General features: G+C 45.9%; 1 protein-coding gene across 5 annotated transcripts in view; it reads left to right on the forward strand.

The window, feature by feature from the left end:
* Nucleotides 1-4,536: 4,536 nt before the first annotated feature.
* Klhl3 (kelch like family member 3) overlaps nucleotides 4,537-23,044 on the forward strand; it is a 118,745-nt gene continuing 100,237 nt past the window's right edge. For 2 of the 5 annotated variants that reach the window (XR_012910348.1, XM_075969463.1), the window contains exon 1: nucleotides 4,537-5,059. Coding sequence is in view for 2 of the 5 variants with exons in the window: in XM_075969463.1 (XP_075825578.1) it covers nucleotides 5,004-5,059 (56 nt within the window). In the remaining 3 variants the exon portion in view is untranslated. The remainder of the gene's footprint in view (nucleotides 5,060-23,044) is intronic. The other 3 variants (XR_012910349.1, XM_075969464.1, XM_075969462.1) reach the window with 2 other exon arrangements.

A 23,044-nucleotide genomic window follows, 5' to 3' on the forward strand; every position in this document is an offset into this window, starting at 1 on the left:
AGGTCAGAACTATAATGATAACACACATGAGTGTCTCAGGTCAGAACTATAATGGTAACACACATGAGTGTCACAGGTCAGAACTATAGCAGTAACACACATGAGTGTCTCAGGTCAGAACTATAGCAGTAACACACATGAGTGTCTCAGGTCAGAACTATAGCAGTAACACACATGAGTGTCTCAGGTCAGAACTATAGCAGTAACACACATGAGGGTCACAGGTCAGAACTATAATGGTAACACACATGAGTGTCTCAGGTCAGAACTATAATGGTAACACACATGAGTGTCTCAGGTCAGAACTATAGCAGTAACACACATGAGTGTCTCAGGTCAGAACTATAATGATAACACACATGAGTGTCTCAGGTCAGAACTATAATGATAACACACATGAGTGTCTCAGGTTAGAACTATAGCAGTAACACACATGAGTGTCTCAGGTCAGAACTATAGCAGTAACACACATGAGTGTCTCAGGTCAGAACTATAGCAGTAACACACATGAGTGTCTCAGGTCAGAACTATAATGATAACACACATGAGTGTCTCAGGTCAGAACTATAATGATAACACACATGAGTGTCTCAGGTCAGAACTATAGCAGTAACACACATGAGTGTCTCAGGTCAGAACTATAATGATAACACACATGAGTGTCTCAGGTCAGAACTATAGCAGTAACACACATGAGTGTCTCAGGTCAGAACTATAATGATAACACACATGAGTGTCTCAGGTCAGAACTATAATGATAACACACATGAGTGTCTCAGGTCAGAACTATAGCAGTAACACACATGAGGGTCACAGGTCAGAACTATAGCAGTAACACACATGAGTGTCTCAGGTCAGAACTATAGCAGTAACACACATGAGTGTCACAGGTCAGAACTATAGCAGTAACACACATGAGTGTCTCAGGTCAGAACTATAGCAGTAACACACATGAGTGTCTCAGGTCAGAACTATAATGGTAACACACATGAGTGTCTCAGGTCAGAACTATAGCAGTAACACACATGAGTGTCTCAGGTCAGAACTATAATGGTAACACACATGAGTGTCTCAGGTCAGAACTATAGCAGTAACACACATGAGTGTCTCAGGTCAGAACTATAGCAGTAACACACATGAGTGTCTCAGGTCAGAACTATAGCAGTAACACACATGAGTGTCTCAGGTCAGAACTATAATGGTAACACACATGAGTGTCTCAGGTCAGAACTATAATGATAACACACATGAGTGTCTCAGGTCAGAACTATAATGGTAACACACATGAGTGTCTCAGGTCAGAACTATAGCAGTAACACACATGAGTGTCTCAGGTCAGAACTATAGCAGTAACACACATGAGTGTCTCAGGTCAGAACTATAATGGTAACACACATGAGTGTCTCAGGTCAGAACTATAGCAGTAACACACATGAGTGTCTCAGGTCAGAACTATAATGATAACACACATGAGTGTCTCAGGTCAGAACTATAATGATAACACACATGAGTGTCTCAGGTCAGAACTACAGCAGTAACACACATGAGTGTCTCAGGTCAGAACTATAATGATAACACACATGAGTGTCTCAGGTCAGAACTATAATGATAACACACATGAGTGTCTCAGGTCAGAACTATAATGGTAACACACATGAGTGTCTCAGGTCAGAACTATAGCAGTAACACACATGAGTGTCTCAGGTCAGAACTATAATGATAACACACATGAGTGTCTCAGGTCAGAACTATAATGATAACACACATGAGTGTCTCAGGTCAGAACTATAGCAGTAACACACATGAGTGTCTCAGGTCAGAACTATAGCAGTAACACACATGAGTGTCTCAGGTCAGAACTATAATGATAACACACATGAGTGTCTCAGGTCAGAACTATAGCAGTAACACACATGAGTGTCTCAGGTCAGAACTATAATGATAACACACATGAGTGTCTCAGGTCAGAACTATAATGATAACACACATGAGTGTCTCAGGTCAGAACTATAGCAGTAACACACATGAGTGTCTCAGGTCAGAACTATAATGATAACACACATGAGTGTCTCAGGTCAGAACTATAATGGTAACACACATGAGTGTCTCAGGTCAGAACTATAGCAGTAACACACATGAGTGTCTCAGGTCAGAACTATAATGATAACACACATGAGTGTCTCAGGTCAGAACTATAATGATAACACACATGAGTGTCTCAGGTCAGAACTATAGCAGTAACACACATGAGTGTCTCAGGTCAGAACTATAGCAGTAACACACATGAGTGTCTCAGGTCAGAACTATAGCAGTAACACACATGAGTGTCTCAGGTCAGAACTATAATGATAACACACATGAGTGTCTCAGGTCAGAACTATAGCAGTAACACACATGAGTGTCTCAGGTCAGAACTATAATGATAACACACATGAGTGTCTCAGGTCAGAACTATAATGATAACACACATGAGTGTCTCAGGTCAGAACTATAGCAGTAACACACATGAGGGTCACAGGTCAGAACTATAGCAGTAACACACATGAGTGTCTCAGGTCAGAACTATAGCAGTAACACACATGAGTGTCTCAGGTCAGAACTATAGCAGTAACACACATGAGTGTCTCAGGTCAGAACTATAGCAGTAACACACATGAGTGTCTCAGGTCAGAACTATAATGGTAACACACATAGTGTCTCAGGTCAGAACTATAATGATAACACACATGAGTGTCTCAGGTCAGAACTATAATGATAACACACATGAGTGTCTCAGGTCAGAACTATAATGGTAACACACATGAGTGTCTCAGGTCAGAACTATAGCAGTAACACACATGAGTGTCTCAGGTCAGAACTATAATGGTAACACACATGAGTGTCTCAGGTCAGAACTATAATGATAACACACATGAGTGTCTCAGGTCAGAACTATAATGATAACACACATGAGTGTCTCAGGTCAGAACTATAATGGTAACACACATGAGTGTCTCAGGTCAGAACTATAATGATAACACACATGAGTGTCTCAGGTCAGAACTATAATGGTAACACACATGAGTGTCTCAGGTCAGAACTATAGCAGTAACACACATGAGTGTCTCAGGTCAGAACTATAATGGTAACACACATGAGTGTCTCAGGTCAGAACTATAATGATAACACACATGAGTGTCTCAGGTCAGAACTATAATGATAACACACATGAGTGTCTCAGGTCAGAACTATAATGGTAACACACATGAGTGTCTCAGGTCAGAACTATAGCAGTAACACACATGAGGGTCACAGGTTAGAACTATAGCAGTAACACACATGAGTGTCTCAGGTCAGAACTATAGCAGTAACACACATGAGTGTCTCAGGTCAGAACTATAATGGTAACACACATAGTGTCTCAGGTCAGAACTATAATGATAACACACATGAGGGTCACAGGTTAGAACTATAATGGTAACACATGTGAGCATCTCTTATATTTTCACACGCACCATGTATCCCCCTAGAAGTTCCGCACAAACATCAGAGCCCAGGAAAAGTTCCCTTTTAAGCAGATGTCCAGGGCATACCGAAAAGAAAGCGGGACACTCCGAAGGTCAGGAGGGATTGTCTTGTGAATGAGGGTTGAGTATCCGTCAGGAGCAGGGGAAGACCTACTGACCTGAAGGCTACACACTCGGTCTGGGCTTGAGTGGCTCAGAGATGCCAGGTGTGTCGGCTGGTGAGCAGTCCTAGAACAGGGACACACATGTCTGTGTTCTCTGCACCATCGGGGAAGCTGCTGAGCCGATTTCCATCACTAATTGACCCAATTATCTCTGAGCCTGTTGGTTATGTCTGGGAGACACAGCTTGCTTCCGGCTTTCCAGAAGATTGTCTGTTAGCCTGAGAAGCTAGGCATGCCAACACGAGCTCCAGAGACGTTCATTAGGGGAGATGAACAGCTGGAGTTATTTTGGAGGTCACTGCCGTCATTGATGTCACGTAGGGAAGGTTTTAGAAGACCTGTGATCTATTGCTGTTCTATAAAGATTCAAGGACCGAGGCTAGAGGAGCCACTCCAGGTAGGGCCAACAGCCAGAGCGAACAGGGACTTGGGCTGGACATGGGGCTCGGTAGTAGACGTGTGAGCCGGAGCTACAGCTTGCCGTGTTTCAGCTTGGCAGACCTTAGACCGCTGTTCTGTTATGGTGGCCTTTCAGCGTGGCCCAGGACTACAGCGTGGCAGTGTTCTTGTGGCGACTGACCACCGCAATGATCTTTGGCGTTTTTTGTAGTACAAGGGGCTTGTTTCAGTTGTAACCCCGCTCCCCACAACAACGCGCATCTTGCTCCAGTTCCCTTGTCCAATTCTTAATCGCATCAGTTCTGTGACACCCACCCGCCCCAATCCCACGTGTCTCATTGTCGCCTCTCGGAACTACTGTGGATTTGGTGAGGGAAATTAGGCGGAATTTCCCCAGGTGGGTCAACTCCACCGCAGGCCACAGAGGGGCCTCCTCATTCCAGCGCTGCGGCCAGGCCCACAGACTCACACAGCCTAGGAGGAGGAGAGAAGGAGGGGTCAGCTTTTCTCCGTTAGTGAGAATTCCTCCGGTACTTTGCGACAGCAGAGGAGGCAGGAGACCGTGGGGTGGGCTAGGCGCTAGGGCTGGGGATGCCTGAGCAGATGAGGAAGCAGTTGGAAAGGTGGCATAGCCCTTGGGTAGCCGCCGCCGAAGCTGTGGCTGTTCCTAGGAGACAGAGGAGAAGCCAGCCTGCGGGGGAGGGGGAGCGAGTGGGTTGCTGCTTTTAGCAGCTGAAAGGGCTGCAGGGAGCTCTGGGTAAGACATTTTCTACCTCTGTCGCTTCTGCGGTAGAAGCTGCCGCGAGTAAGTCAGAGGAAGAAGGACCGGGAGGAAGGAGGTCTCCGTTGCAGCCATGCTGAATCACTGTTGCTGACCAGAATCCCTCACCGGGCTGCTGGGAGAACCCCGAGAGCAGCGCTCGCTCCTGGGTGCATGCACAGTTTGGCGGCTACTAACCCCGCCGGGCCTCCCACAATGGAGGGCGAAAGGTACGTACGTGTAAGCGTGGTGTGTGTAGTATGCATGTGTACGTAAACGGAAGCCTAAGGTGTCACCACGGGCATTTTTGCATCAGCCAGGCAGGGTTGTCAATCCTGGCCGCTGCGGGATCCCAAAACAGAGTGAGGACAGGAAAGTCCCTTTGGAAACCTACCTCCTCCAGGGCTCAGAGATACAGAGCGACCCAGCGCCTGCCAAGGCAAGTCTGGGTTTGCTGAGCGGCAAAGCACGCCGAAAGAAGGAACTTCCTGGCTGGCGTTGGGAATAGTTTCAGCGCGGCTGGAATCAGGATTACCCTTTTCAGGCTGCCTCGGGGAGGCGTTCCCTCTCCCCAGGGTGTCTTTCTTCGGTGGGGTGTTTTGATGTCACTGCAGGGCTGGTCTTGGAGCGGGACACTTGCCTCGGTAACACCGAGGTGGTTGAATCATGCCAACTGGACGGCTTTCCTCAAAAAACGAAGTCTGTAAATGTATGTTCATGGACGCTGGCTTGTGTGCCCGGAGGGGTGGAGGAAAACCCAGACAAGTGACATTTGCTCATAACCAATTTTGTCTGTGTCTAAAAGTTTGAGAGATGCTGTGAGGTCTGTCTTAGAGGAGCCCACAGACTTTCCACAAAGTAGGAACGGACAGGAGGCATTCAGGTGCTGGAATTGAGCAGGAACAGGCTGACCAGGGTTCCTCTCCTGGCCAGCAGGAGCTTGTACAGTTTTTACTTTGAGGAGCTGAGCCTCCCACAGTGCAGGGCCGGATCTGGCAGAGTTCGGATCAGAAGACTGAGCTCCGCCACCTCCTCATCCGTGGGTTGGTGCAGAAAACAGGCTTTGCCATTTTCCTTGAGGAGAGAAGACCACAGGGAGAGCCGGAAGACTTTTCCTCCAAGTTGTGAGTTGCTGGTCCCCTGGGAACCACTCAATCAGTGCCGACACCCTTGGAGTCCCTCTGGAGAGCCCCTTGGTGAGAGCACAGCAAGTCCTGACAGCCCAGTGAGAGCAGCTGTTGTTCCTGCCGTAGAGACCAGCGCCTCTTCGTCCCCACTCACAGGAAGTCTGGGCCAGTGGCTCTCAGCCTTCCTAACGCGGTGACCCGTTAACAGTTCCTCATGGTGTAGTGACCTCCAACTGAAAATGATTTCCATTGCTACTTCATAACTGTAATTTCGCTACTGGTATGAATCGTACTGTAAACATCTGATATGCAGGATGTCTGATATTTAACCCCTGTGAAAGGGTCGTTTGATCTCCCAGAGTGTCGTGACCCTCAGGTTGAGAACCACGAGCCTAGGACTTTTGAGACTTTGCTGCCTCATAGCCACTTTCCGGGCTCCCTTCACTACAGTGGGACATCCAGAGGCCTCAGGGCAGAGGTGGACAGAGTCCTTGCCCTCTCTCATTGGTCTGTGGCTAGCAGAGGAAGGAGTCATGTGTTGGAGGTGTGAGGTTCTGAACTGTGTCTGCTTGCATGATCCATAGCATATCTGGGCTGAGGTGGGCGCGAGACTGCTGCCCACTGAGCATTTGGGGACAGCGATCGCGTCCCCAGTTCGTGCTCGTGAGTCCTTGCAGCGCAGAACTGCTGGTCAGTGAGGGGAGTGGATCCTTTGGCTGAGTACTCATTTGCTTTAGTCTTTCGGAGGCTGCACATAGGCAAGAAATCCCGGGTGAGAATTTCCAACATTCGCCAGGCTGCCCAGGTCATTACCTTTTATCTCTCTTGTGGGGACACCCTACCTGCCGAACAAATAAGTCTTCTTCGATTTGTCTCCTGTCTCTCTGCAAAGCATACCCATTTCCCACCAAGAGTTCTGTTAGAGTCTTTCCTGGCCACTCCCCCTCTGCTCCCCAGCCACAGAGCCCCGTTCCCAGAGCTCTTATTGATAACTCTTCTCCTCCCCTTCTCCTCCCATCTTAGTCCTCACAGACGTTCTTACAGACAAACCTACAAACCTCTTTTTCGGTGGGTGGGGTGAGAGGTTGAGACAGGGTCTCTCTACGCATCCCTGGCTGTCTTGTCTTAGAACTCATTCTGTAGATCAGGGTGGTCTTGAACTCACAGAGAGCCACCTGCTGATGTCCACCCCAAAGTTCTGGGATTAAAGGCGTGTAACACTTTACCTGGCCACACTTCTTGCTTGTATCTTAGACCTGGATGAGAGGCCCTGCATGTCCATTTGTGCTTCTGCTTCATATAAATGGCAAGTCCTCAAACTTGGAGCCATGTCCTCACATCTAAGGATGGTGTCTTTGTACTTCCTCCTTACAGTTCTCACTGACACAGCTCTGCCCGTGGCAGGTGCTGGGTAGTGAGTTTCTAACTGATAATATAACAAGTCTTAGTCGTTCTTTGAGGATTTCATACAGTGTTTTTGATTACACTCTCCCTTTCCCCAACTCCTCCTTGATCCATCCCCACCTTCTTAACCCGTCCAGCCTTCATGTTCTTGCTTCTCCCTCTCTCCTATTACAGCCCCCCCCCGCGCCTCCACCCCACTCCCCTCCTCTCCTTCACCACCCCCACTCCCCAGCCTTCTGAGTCTAGTTTGTGTTTCTTGATCACTACTGGCTGTGAGGCCGGCCCTGGAGTGGGGTCGGTATACCAGGTATTACAGCACTAAGGATGCCTGACTCTCCCTGTCCCAGCAGCCATCAGATGCTGGCGTCTGCTCAGCTACGGGTGGGGCTTTGTGCACCCCCCATTGGGAGTTTGTATGTCTTGAGCTTACATGGATCTTGTGTATGCTGTCATAACTGCCGTGAGTTCCCGTGTGCAGTTGCCCTGATACCTTGTAAAACAGTTTCCTTGAGGCCCTCCACCATCATTGACTTTCCTTTCCTCCCAACTCTTCCACAAAGACCCACGGGCCTGGGGGTGGAGGGGTTACCATGTAGACATCCCCTTTTCTCTCAGTCTCTGCATCTTGACCTTAGCTGGTGACTTTTGTGAGGAACTCTGGTAACTGAGGAGGTGGGAGAAAAGACTGAACTTCCTTGGCTATCAGGCTGATGGCCCAGCTCCACTCGCAATGCCCTGACACGAAAGAAGAGGTGGAGGCAGCTTGGGTTTATAAGTTTCCTGGAAGCTAAGGGTGGAAGCTGAGTAATTGGCCCAGGTCACGAGTCCGACCTCAGGGGCTGGAGGCATTCCGCGTCTCATGCTTGTTCCACATTTAACCTGCTCGAACGTAATTGGGGCTATTTTTAAGCATTAAAACATTTCAGCCAAAAGATTTCTATGAATAATTTTCTTTCCTTGCTATGAGGGTACAAAAATACTTTTTACCTTGAAACATTATTAATTGAAAGTGTGGGCTTGGGAACAGCACAGATTCCAAGTGAAGTGTTTCACAAGCCACACGACCTTGTACGCATTGTGTTTTTACTGAGCTGTTTTTTATATGTAAGGGAACAATAACACCGTTCTTCGTGGGTTGTTGTGAAGATTAAACGAGGCAGCTTGTGTACACTGCTGAGCTCCGTCTTTTGTTTTTTCTGGCATGGAGTAAGCACTTAGAGTATGGCCGCTACTGTTGTCCCTGGACCCTCTGTTGCTTGCTGCGCCCTGCGATGCTAACAAAGCCGTTAGAATTTTCCTGTATCAGTTATCCAGAACAGATTATGTGGGACCATTCCCTCAGGAGCACAGAGGAAAAGTGTAGCAGGTGTCTCCTTACTTAAGCGATCTCTCTCACAGGCCTCACACCGCTTGTGTTTTATGTTTTAAGGTTTCGCCAAGATCTGTTTTTACCTCCCTTTACAGTTGCCATGTGGCACAAAGATGCCCCAGTGGGCATGAGCTGGGCATCCTCGTTCAGGCTGAGACCTCAAGAAGAGCCCATGGAGTTGCACTTTCTTTGCTACATCCCAAGCTCATCAGCCCCCTGCTAGGTCTGCTGGTGCTAAATCCTCCTCTCTGGGTGTCACCAAGGCTTGGTGAGTGGAGAAAGGTGATTGGAGGTTCCAGCTCTTCGTGACTCGTCCTCTCCCTCCTTCCTTCCTCTCCCACTTCTCTCAGACACGAAAATGGTAGTTGCCCTTGCTGTTGGGGTTTTATTTTAGATTTGAAAACCAACCTTATGGATGAATTAAATTTTCCACTTCCAAGATAAACTCAGTTCATAGCAACAGAAAGTAAAGTGGTTGCCAGGGGGTAGAGGAAGGGGAGTAGGGATTGCGTCGCAGGTGTGGGATTTCGGATGGGGAGGTGAGCTGTAGAGATGGGTAGTGCTGACGCCTGTGCAGCAATGCCAGGGGCGCCACCATAAAGCATACATTTTGTTGTGTATGTTACACACACACAGATATAGACAGACACACAAATACATACACAGACACACCGACAAACACATACACACACAGATAGACATTATACACACAGACATATACAGACACACAGACAGACCAGACACACACATACATAAACATATACATATATAGGTACAGACAGACAGACCCTCAGACACAGAGAGAAAGAGACAGACACAGACACATGCAGACATACAGACACCACACAGACACAGACATATACAGACACACAGACAGAGAAACAGACAGACAGACCAGACACACACAGACATAGACATACACAGACACATAGAGACAGACAGACAGACACACAGAGACATATACACACAGGCATAGACAGACAGACAGACAGGCGCGTGCATGCACGCACTCGGATAGACAGACAGACACACACACATCCTGAAGGCCCAAACTGACAGATCTTCAGTGGTTGCAGAGAAAAGCATTCTTTAGTAGAGAAGTCATCACAAAGAGAAGCTAGTTGCTATTTTTCTTAAAGCTGTATGATTTTTGTCATCGAGAGGGTAGGGTACTCCTGCCTGAGAAGGCTTTTAGGTACAGCTCTGCTGTGACTACCTGTGAGGTGTCCTTAGGGGACGGTCTTCTTGGCTGGCTCTTATTGACAAGAGCCTGCTGTTGTGCCGTAGGGAGCTCCTGAGAAGGAGGTGTTTGTTGGGTGTTTGCTCTTGACAGCGGTGGATAGAGGAACACTGCGGAGACAGCCTGGATAGCCGCTCTTCCAAAGGCTGAAGGTTGCATCAACAGGTCACCACTGGTGAGACAGCGCAGGGCGCATGTCCAGCAACAGAACCTTGTTTTCTACTCCAGTTCCTGCTGGCCAGGCCCTTCGTCCTCTCTCTGGCCCCAAGAGTCACGAGTAGACCCTTGTGCAGAAATGTCTGTCTTCCCACACCCCCTGAAACCCTGCCCATTATCACGATGGTAATAACGGAAGTCAAGTTCTGGAGATGGAACTTTTATTTCTTTAAAGTGGAAAGGGAACAAAATCAGTAAAGGCAGACATTTTATTATTTTTTTTTCCAGATCAAGATTTGGCCTTTTAGAGTTTCTTTGATAGATTGTTGAGGCATATCCAGGCAAGAACAATTTTTCCGTGTGTGTTCCAAATCAACTGTTTTATTTGATACTATCCCACTATGGAAATGACCTATTTTTTTTTAATGTCTAGATGAACCCAAAAGTAGGTTAGATTGAACAGACCAGCGAGAAGCTATGTAAAAATAGTTTGAACATGCTTTGTTCTAAGATTTTTTTTCTTGTTATGTAAGTTCAGTGAATCTCAGGCTGGAATGTGACTTCCTATGATTTGTGAAGATCTTAGGCTGTCTTTCCTTGCTTATTTTCAGTGTGCGTGTGTGTGAAGATTTGCTTGCATGTCTTTGCTTCCAAGTATGTCCCTGTTGCCTTTGGAGGTCAGAGAGGCCATCACATCTCCTGCAACTGGCATTATCAAGATCATGAGCCACCATGTGGGTGCTGGGAATGGAACCTGGGTCCTCTGGAAGAGTAACCAGTGCTCTTAACCACTGAGCCATCTCTCCAGCTCCCTACTTTCCCTTTTACGTGTGAATTCGCACCAGGGCCTCTGTCATGCTGGCATACACCATGAGTTCAGCTCTCCCGTTCCAGCCTCATACAAGCTTGGCTTTCAGAAAACCACACGGCAGGGAGCTTTCCTTGGCTAATTCTACCGGTATGAACTCAAGTGTTTTCTATCTTGATATAACTCGTTTTTCATCCAGATTTTTAAGGCAAGTCGTGAATTAGGCCTTCAGGAATGTGATTAGTAACACCTGTTCTTGAAGTTGGTCAGGGAGGAGGGTGCCGTACAAGTGGCAGCAGCTACGAACAGCGTTCATGAATCGTGGCTGGCTGGCGTGAAGGGCTGCTAAGCTAAGGAAAATTAGTATGATGTAGGACTGTCTGGACAAATTCTGTCTCACCGCGTCAGGAGATGGTAGTTCCTGCTTCGTACTATTGTTCTGAAGATGAAACTAGATAATGGATGTAAAACCCTTTAGCGTAGTCAACTTCCAGTAAACGCTGACCTTGATTGACTGTCCCTGGGACTCGGAGCTTTCTGAGGCATCTAGTGTGTGACTCTGTGGGCTGGCGTTCAAGGTGGCCCTTCTGGAAGAGCATGTAGCTTATGTGTAAATGCTGTTACTGGACGGCAGGGTTTAGTAAGGTCTAGATTCTGGTGGCTGGACATACTCAAGTGCTGAGTTCTTCACCAACCAAGAAGTACACATCTAAATTTTGAAGTGTTTATCTAATTATCCTTTATCAATAAACACTCAGGGTAAGAACCTGAGTGATTATAGAAGTGGCGGAGAAATGACCAGTGACCTCTTCTTTCTCTCCTTCCTCAATCCAAAAGGTGGAGAATCTTTCTAAGCTCCACCCTACTACTTCCTGTGTCTCTTTGTATGGCTTCCGTCTTCCAAAACCTCTATGACTAATTTTGGTCAGCTTGTATCTAGCTCCATCCTCTGATTCAAAGTAAACTTTACTGGCAATCTCAGAAGTGTCAGAGTGTGATCAAAATATACCATACCAAAATTTGGTAATTTTTATTTTGAACTTTAGGATTGGGTTACTTTTTAGATATGTAGTTTATCCAAGGTCTCATGGCTTAACCAAGTGACATCATGGGATAATCAAGCCTTTCTTTTCTATATAGTGTGAGATGAGGTGGACCTATTGCTAATTTCTAGTTTTGGTTTTTTCCTTCCAAAGGACCTTTCTTTGCTGAGAGAATATAGTGAATTGAGTCTGGTCCTGCTGGCCTTTCTTAGCATAGCTCTGCCTTCCCAGGCGACTTTGTCTGTCTTTATTGCCTTGCTAGTTTGACTAGAACATTCTTGGGCCCCACGTATGAGGCCTGGCATGAGGCAAGGCTTTTGAGCTCTGTTGTGTGAATATTTGTGGAGGGGAATCATTAATCTACAAGCTTTGGCTGCCTCGCCTCGGACTCCTTATCCCCTGGAGATCCTCCACACTATTCATGTTTTGGAGGTCTAGGGCCCTAACCCCCTGCTTGGTAGTTTGCTTGGAGGGGCTACCTGCCTCCTAGCTTTCCTTCGGGCTCATGGCATGGCTTTTCCCCACAAGGGAACGGAGGACTCACAAGGTAAGCGCTGACTTACTCTTTTGCTGGCTTTTTCTCTCCCCCAGTCTTCCTGCTTTTGCATTATATGCAGGGGTCTGGGCTGTGCCTCCTCCCCAAAGTGACGGGAGAGCATCAGATGAAAGGACATAAAGCCAGGCTCAGTTTTAGACAGGGGGAGTCAGGAAGAACACAGCTGTCGGCAGTTTCAGCCCACGTAGCCTTCATTTGCCCAAGGCTTGTTGAGCACCCGTCCAAGGCTCACCGTTGAGCACCTGTTTAAGGCTCACTGTTGAGTGCCCGTCCAAGGCTCACTGTTGAGCACCTGTTTAAGGCTCACTGTTGAGCACCCATCCAAGGCTCTCTGTTGAATGCCCGTCCAAGGCTCACTGTTGAGCACTGGTCCAAGGCTTGCTTTGGGCACCCGTCCAAGACTCACTGTTGAGCACCTGTCCAAGGCTCTCTGTTGAGTACCTGTCATGTGCTGCATGCTAAGAAGATGGAACTGAGGTGACATCTTGGTTCACATGGAGCTGAAAGTCTCAGAGAGTCAAACTTGCCAAAGCCACTTTTACTAAACTCTTAGGAATTTTGTGGCTCAGTTATTCAATTTAGCTATTAGGAAAATCAGATAACATAAATCATATGAAAATGTTCAGAACTCAAGCTCTCCAATATCACTCTCATTGAAGCCTTTGCGTTTAGGTCTGCTGTGTCTCTCAGGAGATGGCTCCACACCTGTGCACTAGGAGCACATACCTGTCTCCAAATTCCGAGAGACAAGATCTCTCATGGAGCGACAGTTTATAACATAGGGGAGAATAAATAGTCGTAATTAGTCCGGGCGCCTTCCCCTGGTCATGCTGTAGCCACTGAGCAGCACTGTGTGTGGGGGACAGACAAGAGCTCTTCAGAGGACAGCATAGAGAAGGTCGGAGTATGATGCTCGGAGTGTGGGAGAGAACGGGTAAACGGATGGTGGAGGGCAGCAGGAGAGGCTTCTGGGTAGACATGTAAGGACCTGGGGCTGAGCTACACCTGGACAAGACAAGATGGTGGTGTAGACACACTTCACCAAACCAAAGAGCATCGAGTATTTAGGTTGTTGCAAGTATGTTAGTTCTATGATAAAAAAGAGTCTCCAGGGCAATGCTGGGGTTATGAGAGACCGTGATAGTTCTCTGAGGTTCGTGCTGAATCCTGTGAGGACTCAGGAAGAGGCTTCATGCCGAAATGCCTTGACCGTGCTGACATTGTGGAGGAGGTGATGTGATAAGCGAGGCAGAAGGGAGGTTGTGGTCGTAGCAGCCAGGGGAAGATGGCTAGCAGACATGCAGGACAGGGAATAGGCTTGCGGATGTGTGTGACGAGGGTGTGTGTGAAGCAAGCCTTCGAGGACAATGCCCCCGTTTCTGTCTGGGATCGGCGTGTTTGTAAGTGTTACAGCTCTGAGGGGAAAGGTTTCCCCACCTTAAGTGTTGTAGCTCTGCTCAGGTGTGTGTGTGTGTGTGTGTGTGTGTGTGTGTGTGTATAGGGAGGCTTCCCTGGTATACAGTTCTGAAGGGAAGATATCCTTGCAGTCAGGAAGCAAGGGTACCTCAAAGTCACACTATACAGCAAATGTCACACGAGTGATGTATTGGCAGGGAAAACCCCAGGTGGGTGGCCGCCTCTGCTCAGGTGAGAAGCAGCAGAGGACTGAGCAGCAGACAGATTTTATGTAGAGTTTCTTGGAGGTAGAACTTCCCAGGGTAGGGATTGGTAAGATCTCAGGTCCAGAGCTTGGGCTTTCTTCTCTGTAGGGCTGGGTCTGTGCCAAGCAGTTAAGGCAGTTAGAGTGTTCTGTGGGCGGAACTTGGTGGCTGGGGGTCCTCAAGGGGCTTGCAGTGTTCCTGCTCGTTATATCTTGTGAGGTAGAGAATACAGAAAGAACTAGCTTGAGAGAGGCAATTTGGGATATGTGTGGATTCACTTACGTGAAATTTCAGTAGGGGAGAAGGTAAGACATTGCTATGGGATTTGGGATTTAGCGGGCAGGGGAAGTGGAGGACTACAGAGAGGTATAGTCAGAGCGTATCTTTTTTTGTTTGTTTTTTCAAGACAGGGTTTCTCTGTGTAACAGCCTTAGCTGTCCTGAACTCACTCTGTAGACCAGGCTGGCCTCTGCTTCCTGAGTGCTGGGGTTAAAGGCGTGCACCACCACTGCCTGGCGAGTGTGTGTCTTTTATGTACATTTTAACGATCGCTTCTGTGTATTCATTCCTAGTTCGGCCCTGAGGCCTGCTCTACTGTCGGTATCTGCAGTTGGCAGAGATAGAGTCAGACCATGGGTAGAGTAGTCCTATCTGATTTACTGTCCAGCCCTTGCAAAGACAGATGAAGGTTTTCAGCTCAGAACCAGCCATGATATGCAACGAGGGCCTAGTGCATCACGATCCCGTGCTGGGTGCACTGAGTTGCCAGTCTTACAGTGTTGTGGGGACCCACCAGAGAAGACTGCTCAGACATGAATTTCAGCCAATAGGAAGCCTTTATTAACCAGATGGTGACTACACTGGCTATTTGGGATTCTTTAAAGCCATGGGTTGTCAATACTTCAGTTAACGAGAGCAGTTAGCCAGAAGCAGAACTAACTACAGAAGCCAAAAAACAAAGTTAGTGCATTTAGAGACTTTCCACAACTATGGGCTTTGATGGATTAGGCCTTTGTTTTCGCTTTGGCAGGTGGTGCTGTCTACATGCTGAGTTTGGTGACCTGAATGGCACTTCCATCATGGAGTCAGTTGTGCTAAGGTTTGGGGGCTTACTAATGCTCAAGGCCTTGTTACAACAGACAGTCCACGGACACATGGTCCTTGCCTGCCAATATGTTGGCTAGATAAGTAAACGAAAAATACTTAAGCACAGTCATGTTCTATGTACCGGTTGGATCACAGGCTAGGCATACAGTAGGATTTAGGAAACAGAGAAGAGTTGGGGCTAAAGTATTCCAGGGGCCGCCTAGAGGAGGCGAAGCTGAGGGTCCTCACGGACAGACTTGCGGGTGGTGAGACTGGGAAAGGGAGGGCCGTTCATCCACTCAGTACCTAACAGTCCTCAGGAAATGTCTGAGTAAGTAAGGGCTGGTGGTTCAGGTTCAGCTCAGGTTGGTGTGTCTGTGGGGTACCTGGATGCTGGGCAAGAATTGTGACTTTACGTTGAGGATTTTTGAGGTTTATTTCACTATAGCCATTTTTGAGACAATCTCACATGATCAGTTGGCCACTGCGAAGAGCCCTTGGATGGTGAGGCTAGGACGGCACCCCGCTCACCTTTCGGGAGAGCAGCTTGGCTGTGCTGTGTGGTTTGGAGGAAGCCTTGAGGAGAGATCATCTAAGTGGGGATGTGAGGTGGGATGACAGCGCCATGGTCCAAAACAACACCAAACACCAAACCCTCAAGAAAGAAGGGGCAGCCGTGTTTGTCCCTTTCTGAGGCTCGGCTATCTTAGTCTGACTTTTTGAATGGAGTCATCAGACACCTGGGAGAAACAGATACAGTGAGCCAGCTTGTGACATTTCCTTCCTGTGAACTCTTGATGGGTTCCTAGCCTGTTTTTCTTTTCTTTTTTTTTTTAAGATTTATTTTTATTTTCTTATTTATGTGTGTGCATGTTTGTATGTGTGCATGTGTGTATATATGCATATATGTATTCTGCTGTTCATGGAGACCAGATGAGAGCATCGAATTCCCTGGAGCTAGCATGGCAGATGGTTGTGAGCTCTCTGGTGTGTGCTGGGAACACAATCCCGGTCCTCTGGAAGAGTAGCAAGCACTCTTTGCCCTGAGCCATCTCCGCAGCTCTAGTTCTTGCCATTCTTGGGCTGCAGGATGTCAGTGTTGACTCACACAGGTAAGCTGAGTAGCAAACAGGTTAGTGTGTGCATTAATTGTCGGTCAGGTCTCCAGGTATTTGCTCAAGCGGATTAATTTGGTGTGTTCTCAGTCTGTTGAAGCTCATGCAGCAAGTGGCACAGGTGACTCTTCCTTCTGAGTACATTCATGGTCGGTTACCTGATTTACTCTTGTTGGCTGTGGTTTCTGTCCCACTCGGTCCCGCAGCCGTTTGTCCCAAAGAAACACACAGAGGTCTACATGAATCATAAATGGGTTGGCCTATTAGCTCAGGCTCCTTATGAACGCTTACATCCTACATTAACTCATAATTCTTGTCTGTGTCAGCCATGTGGCTTGGTACCTTGTTCAGCGAGGCATTCTCATCTGTGTCTCTGTGTCTGGGTGAAGACTGCAGACTGAGAAGTTCCTCTTCCCAGAATTCTGTTCTGGTCACCCTGCCTACACTTCCTGCCTGGCTACTGGCCAATCAGCATTTTATTAAACAAATACAAGAAACAAATCTTTTTAGGGTAAAACCATTGTCCCACAGCATACTCTTTTTTAAAATTAATTAATTAATTTTAAAAAAATGATCTTTTCTCATTTTACATACCTATCCCAGTTCCCACTTCCTTCCCTCCTCTTGCTCCTCCCTCACTCCCCCCATGTTCCCTCCACTCCATCTCCTGATCCACTCCTCAGAGATGGTAAGGCTTCCCATGAGGAATCAACAAAGTCTGACACATCACTTTGAGGCAGGACCAAGGCCCTCCTTAGTATATCTAGGCTGAGCAAGGTATCCCTCCATAGGAAATGGGTTCCAAAAGGACAGTTCATGTACTAGGGATAAATCCTGGTCTCACTGCCAGTGGCCCCACAGACTGCCCAAGCCACACAACTGTCACCCACATTCACAGGGTCTAGTTCAATCTTATGCAGGTTCTTCCACTATCAGTCTGGAGTCAGTGGGCTCCCACTAGCTCAGGTCAGCTGTTTCTGTGGGTGGCCCCATCATGGTCTTCATCCCTTTGCTCATATTATCGCTTCTCCCTCTCTATGACTGGACTGGGGGAGCTCGGCCCAGTGCTTAGCTGTGGATCTCTGAATCTGCCTCCATCAGTTCCTGGATGAAGGTTCTATGATAATAAGCAAGGTAGTCATCAATTTGATTACGGGGAGAAGACGAGTTCAGGCACCCTCTCCACTATTGCTTAGGGTCTTAGCTGAGGTCATACTTGTGGATTCCTGGGAATTTCCCTGGTGCCAGGTTTCACGCTAGCTCCACAATGGCTCTCTCAATCAAGATATCTCTTTTCTTGCTCTCCCTCTCTGTCCTTCCCCCATCTCAACCATCCTGTTTCCTCATGTTCTCCTTTTCCCTCCCCTTCTCACCTCCCTTCTGCCCTCCCTTCTCCCCCCACCCCACAACCCCAATTTTTTCAGGAGATCTTGTCTCTTTCCTCTTCCCAGGGTGATCCATATATGTCTCTCTTAGGGTTTTCCTTGTTACTATCCTCCCTGAGACCATGTGTTTTTTTAAAATTTATTCATTTATTAAAGATTTCTGTCTCTTCTCTGCCGCCGCCTCCCATTTCCCTCCCCTCCCCCAGAGATCATGTATTATAGGCTGGTTATTCTTTGCTTTATGTCTAAAATCTACTTATGAGTGAGTATATACCATGTTTGTCTTTCTGGGTCTGGGTTACCTCACTCAGGATGCTGTTTTCTAGTTCCTTCCATTTGCCTGCAAATTTCAAGATGTCATTGTTTTTTACCACTGAGTAATACTCCATTGTGTAAATGTACCACATTTTTTTTTTATCCATTTTTTGGTTGTTCCCTTTCTAGGTTGTTTCCAGGTTCTGGCTATTAGGAATAATGCTGCTATGAACACTACTGAGTAAAGTGTGCATCCTTTGGGTATCTGCCCAAGAGTGGTATTGCTGGGTCTTGAGGTAGATTGATTCCCAATTTTCTGAGAAATCACCATACTGATTTCCAAAGTGACCATACAAATTTGCACTCCCACCAGCAATGGAGGCGTGTTCCCCTTACTCCGCACCCTCTCTAGCATAAGCTATCATTGGTGTTTTTGATCTTAGTTATTCTGAATGGTGTAAGATGGTATCTTAGAGTCATTTTGATTGGCATTTCCCTGATGGTTATGGATGTTGAGCAATTCCTGAAGTGTCTTTTGGCCATTGAGATTCTCCTGTTGAGAATTCTCTGTTTAGATCTGTAGTCCATTTTTAAATTGGATTATTTGGTATTTTAATGTCTAGTTCCTTGAGTTCTTTATATATTTGGAGATCAGTCCTCTGTCAGATGTGGGCTTGATAAAGATCTTTACCCATTCTGTAGGCTGCTGTTTTGTCTTGTTGACCATGTCCTTTGCCTCACAGAAGCTTCTCAGTTTCAGGAGGTCCCATTTATTAATAGTTGTTCTCAGTGTCTGTGCTACTGGTATTACATTTAGGAAGTGGTCTCCTGTGCCCATGCATTCAAAGCTGCTTTCCACTTTCTCTTCTATGAGGTTCAGTGTGGATGGATTTTTTTTTAATATTTATTTATTATGTGTGGATGGATTTGTGTTGAGGTCTTTGATCCATTTGGACTTGAGTTTTTTTTTTTTTTTTGCTTTGCAACAGTTTTATTGAGCACAGTTGTCTTTAAAACTACAAGGCTTTGGGGGTGCTTAGAGGGGCATTAAGTCCCACAGTCTGGGGAGCCATTGGTCATCGCCACCCATTTCTTCCCAGCTGGCAGGACGGGGTCTCCCAACGCTTCTCGGCTGCCATGGCTGTAGCCAAGGTGGAGCAGTCCCTCAGGCCTCTTTTATCCTCTCTTTATTCAGTTTTTGTTTTTTATTTTTTTAATTTATTTATTTATTAAAGATTTCTGCCTCCTCCCCGCCACCGCCGCCCATTTCCATCCCCCTCCCCCAACCAAGTCCCCCTTCCTCATCAGCCCGAAGAGCAATCAGGGTTCCCTGCCCTGTGGGAAGTCCAAGGACCACCCACCTCCATCCACGTCTAGTAAGGTGAGCATCCAAACTGCCTAGGCTCCCACAAAGCCAGTACGTGTAGTAGGATCAAAAACCCATTACCATTGTTCTTGAGTTCTCAGTTGGACTTGAGTTTTGTGCATGGGGATAGATATGGGTCTATTTGCATTATTCTACATGTTGATATCCAGTTATGCCAGCATCATTAGTTGAAGATGCTTTCTTTTTTCCATTGTATAATTTTAGCTTCTTTATAAAAAATCAGGTGCTCATAGGTGTGTGGATTAAGATCATGGTCTTCGATTCAATTTCATTGGTCCACCTATCTGTTTTTATGCCAATACCAAGCAATTTTCATTACTGTAGCTCTACAGTAGAACTTGAAGTCAAGGATGGTGATGCCTCCAAAAGTTCCTTTATTGTATAGGATTGTTTGGGCTACCCTGGTTTTTTTGTCTTTCCATATGAAGTTGAATATTGTTCTTTTGAGGTCTGTGAAGAATTGTGTTGGGATTTTGATGGGGACTGCATTGAATCTGTAGATTGCTTTTGGTAAGATTGCCATTTTTATTATTCTGATCCTACGTATCCAAGAGCATGGGAGATCTTTCCATTTTATGATATCTTCTTCAATTTCTTTCTTCAAAGACTTGAAGTTCTTATCATATAGATCTTTTACTTCCTTGGTTGGCATTACTTAAGATGTTTTATATTATTTGTGGCTACAATAATATCAGATATTTTTCTGATTTCTTTCTCAGCCCTCTTATCATATGTATATAGGAGGGCTACTGATGTTTTTGAGTTGATTTTGTATCTTGCCAAATTGCTGAAGGTATTTATCAGCTGTAGGAGTTCCCTGGTAGAATTTTTGGGTCACTATCATATCATTTGCAAACAGTGAAAGTTTGACTTCTTTTTCAATTCGTATCCCTTGATCTCGTTTTGTTGTCTTATTGCTCTGTCTTGAACTTCGAGTATTATATTGAATTGATATGGAAAGAGTGGACAGCCTTGCCTTGTTCCTGATTTTAGTGGAATTGCTTTAAGTTTCTCTTCATTTAATTTGATGCTGACTGTTGGCTTTCTATATATTGCTTTTATTTTAGATACATTCCTTGTATCCCTGATCTCTCCAAGACCTTTATCATGAAGGGGTGTTGGGTTTTGCCAAAGGCTTTTTCAGCATCTAATGAGATGATCATATGTTTTTTTTAAAGTTTATTTATATGGCGAATTATATTGACAAATTTTTGTATATTGAGCCATCCTTGCATCTCTGGGATGAAGCCCACTTGATCATGGTGGATGATTTTTTTTTGATGCATTCTTGGATTTGGTTTGCCAGTATTTTAGCATCAATGTTCATGAGGGAGATTGGTCTTTAATTCTCTTTCTTAGATGAGACTTTGTGTGGTTTGGGTGTAAGGGTAACTGTAGCCTACAAAAAGAGTTTGGCAATGTTTCTTCTGTGTCTTTTTCTTTGTTCCTATTTTATTGATTTCAGCCCTCAAATTGATTATGGAGAAATCTCACACTAGTGACTTAACAGCATACATGAAAGCTCTAGAACACAAAGAAGCAGACTCACCCGGGGCTGGGCAGGGCACATTTGCACGTCATTGTCTTTTCAGGGAGGCCTCGTGATAGTTAATGCTGTGTTGGTCTTCATGGGCACTTCATATTGGAGGCCCCTTTGTAAACAGTGTGGCATTAGCAGGCACATAGATTATTACTGGACCATTCTGGAAGGCTGGAAAGCAAAAAAAAACAAAAAACAAAAAACAAAAAAACAGTGGCAGAGTCACCGTAGAGGGTGTGTCGGTTCCCCCAGCCCGTTTGGTTTATACCTTTTCCACACTTGTGAAGTGGAGCTAGCGGCTGTCCTGAGCTCTAACTTATGAGTTCCCTGCCTAGGACCTTCAGTGGTTCCTGGATTTGTTCCATATTAGCTCTTCTGATCCTGGCTTTTCCACACTGAAAATCTGTATATCATCATTTTATTATATATGAAAGGTTATTTGGTAAAATGCAATATAAATATGATTTAAAAGACTAAATAAAAACAGAAGAGAATCCTCCTCTGTCCTCTACTCCTTTTCCCTCTGCTCCCACCCCCTGTTCTTCTCCCCACCTCATCACTGTCCTCTTCTCTTCCCTTCCACTTTTGACATAGGGTCTCCCTATCTAGTCCAGGCTGGCTTGGAACTCACTGTGTGGCCCAGGCTGACCTTGAACTCACAATCTTCTGGCTTCAGTATATGATGGGATTATGGACAATTGCCACCATACCCAACTTGGGAGTTTCCTTAACTCCATAAAATGCATATAGTAAGCATATGCAATGGGAAACATTAGGGCACCTTTGAAATCAGGACCATGGCAGGAATTCATGATTGCTCTCTCTTTGGCATTAGTTTATCATCTTAGCCAGCACAAAATTTCTTTCCGTAAGGAGATGCACAAAGATGATTAGAATTATGTATTCAACCTGGTTAAAAAAAACTCAAGGGGCTGGAGAGAGGGCTCAGTAATTAAGAGCCCTGGCTGCTCTTCTGGAGAATCTGGGTTTTGATTTCAACACCCTGTGTATTGGTTCACAAACATGTGAGTCCAGTTCTGGGGGATGAGATACCCTCTTCTGGCCTTGACAGGCACCAGGTACAAGCTTGCAGTACACAGATGTACATGCAGACAAAATGCCCTACCCATAAGCCTAAAACAATTTTAAAAAGTAGACACTAGGCTTAGTGGCACAGGTCCATTCTCCCAGCTACTCAGGAAGTCGAGGCAGGAGAATCATACATACAAACACACACAAATACACACACACACACACATGCATGCATGCACACATAGAGATATAGATGATTATAATAAAATAGTCCCACACTAGCTCAGAATGGAGGATAATAAAGGGTTCTTTATTTAGGGGTAGACTCAGATCAGCAGAATAGGACCCAAATCCAGCAGCCAAGAGAGGTTGTGTACATCTGCATTTATAGTATAAGAGACCACGCCCAAGTGGGCTGGTATCTTAAAGGCTTTTGGCTGAAGGAGTTCCCACAATACATAGACAGACAGAAAGACAGAGAGAGAGAGTGGAAATATCATCTCTGGCATTATACACTAATGATATAAAGTTTATCTATAAATAACATTTAATTGAATCAATGGCAAATAATTTGATACAATGAGATCATTGGTATGGATGCTGTCTAGAAAATCAATTTGTAAATGTAATTATATTTCATAAATTGCAACAATCAGCAAATACACTCTAAAAAGAACACTGTCTCTGTCTTTCTCTGTCCTTCCTTCCTTCCTTCCTTCCTTCCTTCCTTCCTTCCTTCCTTCCTTCCTTCTTTCTGAGACAAGGTTTCTCTGTATAGCCCTGGCTGTCCTGCAGCTCACTCTGTAGACCAGGCTGACCTTGAATTCTGAGATTCGCCTGCTTCTGCCTCCTGAGTACCAGGACTAAAGATGTGAGCCACCACTACCCAGCTATAAAGGACAATTTCTATCATAAAATAATAAGAAAAACTGTAATATACTTAGGACAAAATCGAGCATGATGTGTGTATAAGATCTTCAGATTGTCTTGCAGTCGGTTATGAGAGGCTATGTGAGTGCTGGGGACTGAATTCCAGGCCTCTGCAAGAGCA

This window comes from Microtus pennsylvanicus, chromosome 4, assembly GCF_037038515.1.
Source record: "Microtus pennsylvanicus isolate mMicPen1 chromosome 4, mMicPen1.hap1, whole genome shotgun sequence".
Lineage (NCBI taxonomy): Eukaryota > Metazoa > Chordata > Mammalia > Rodentia > Cricetidae > Microtus > Microtus pennsylvanicus.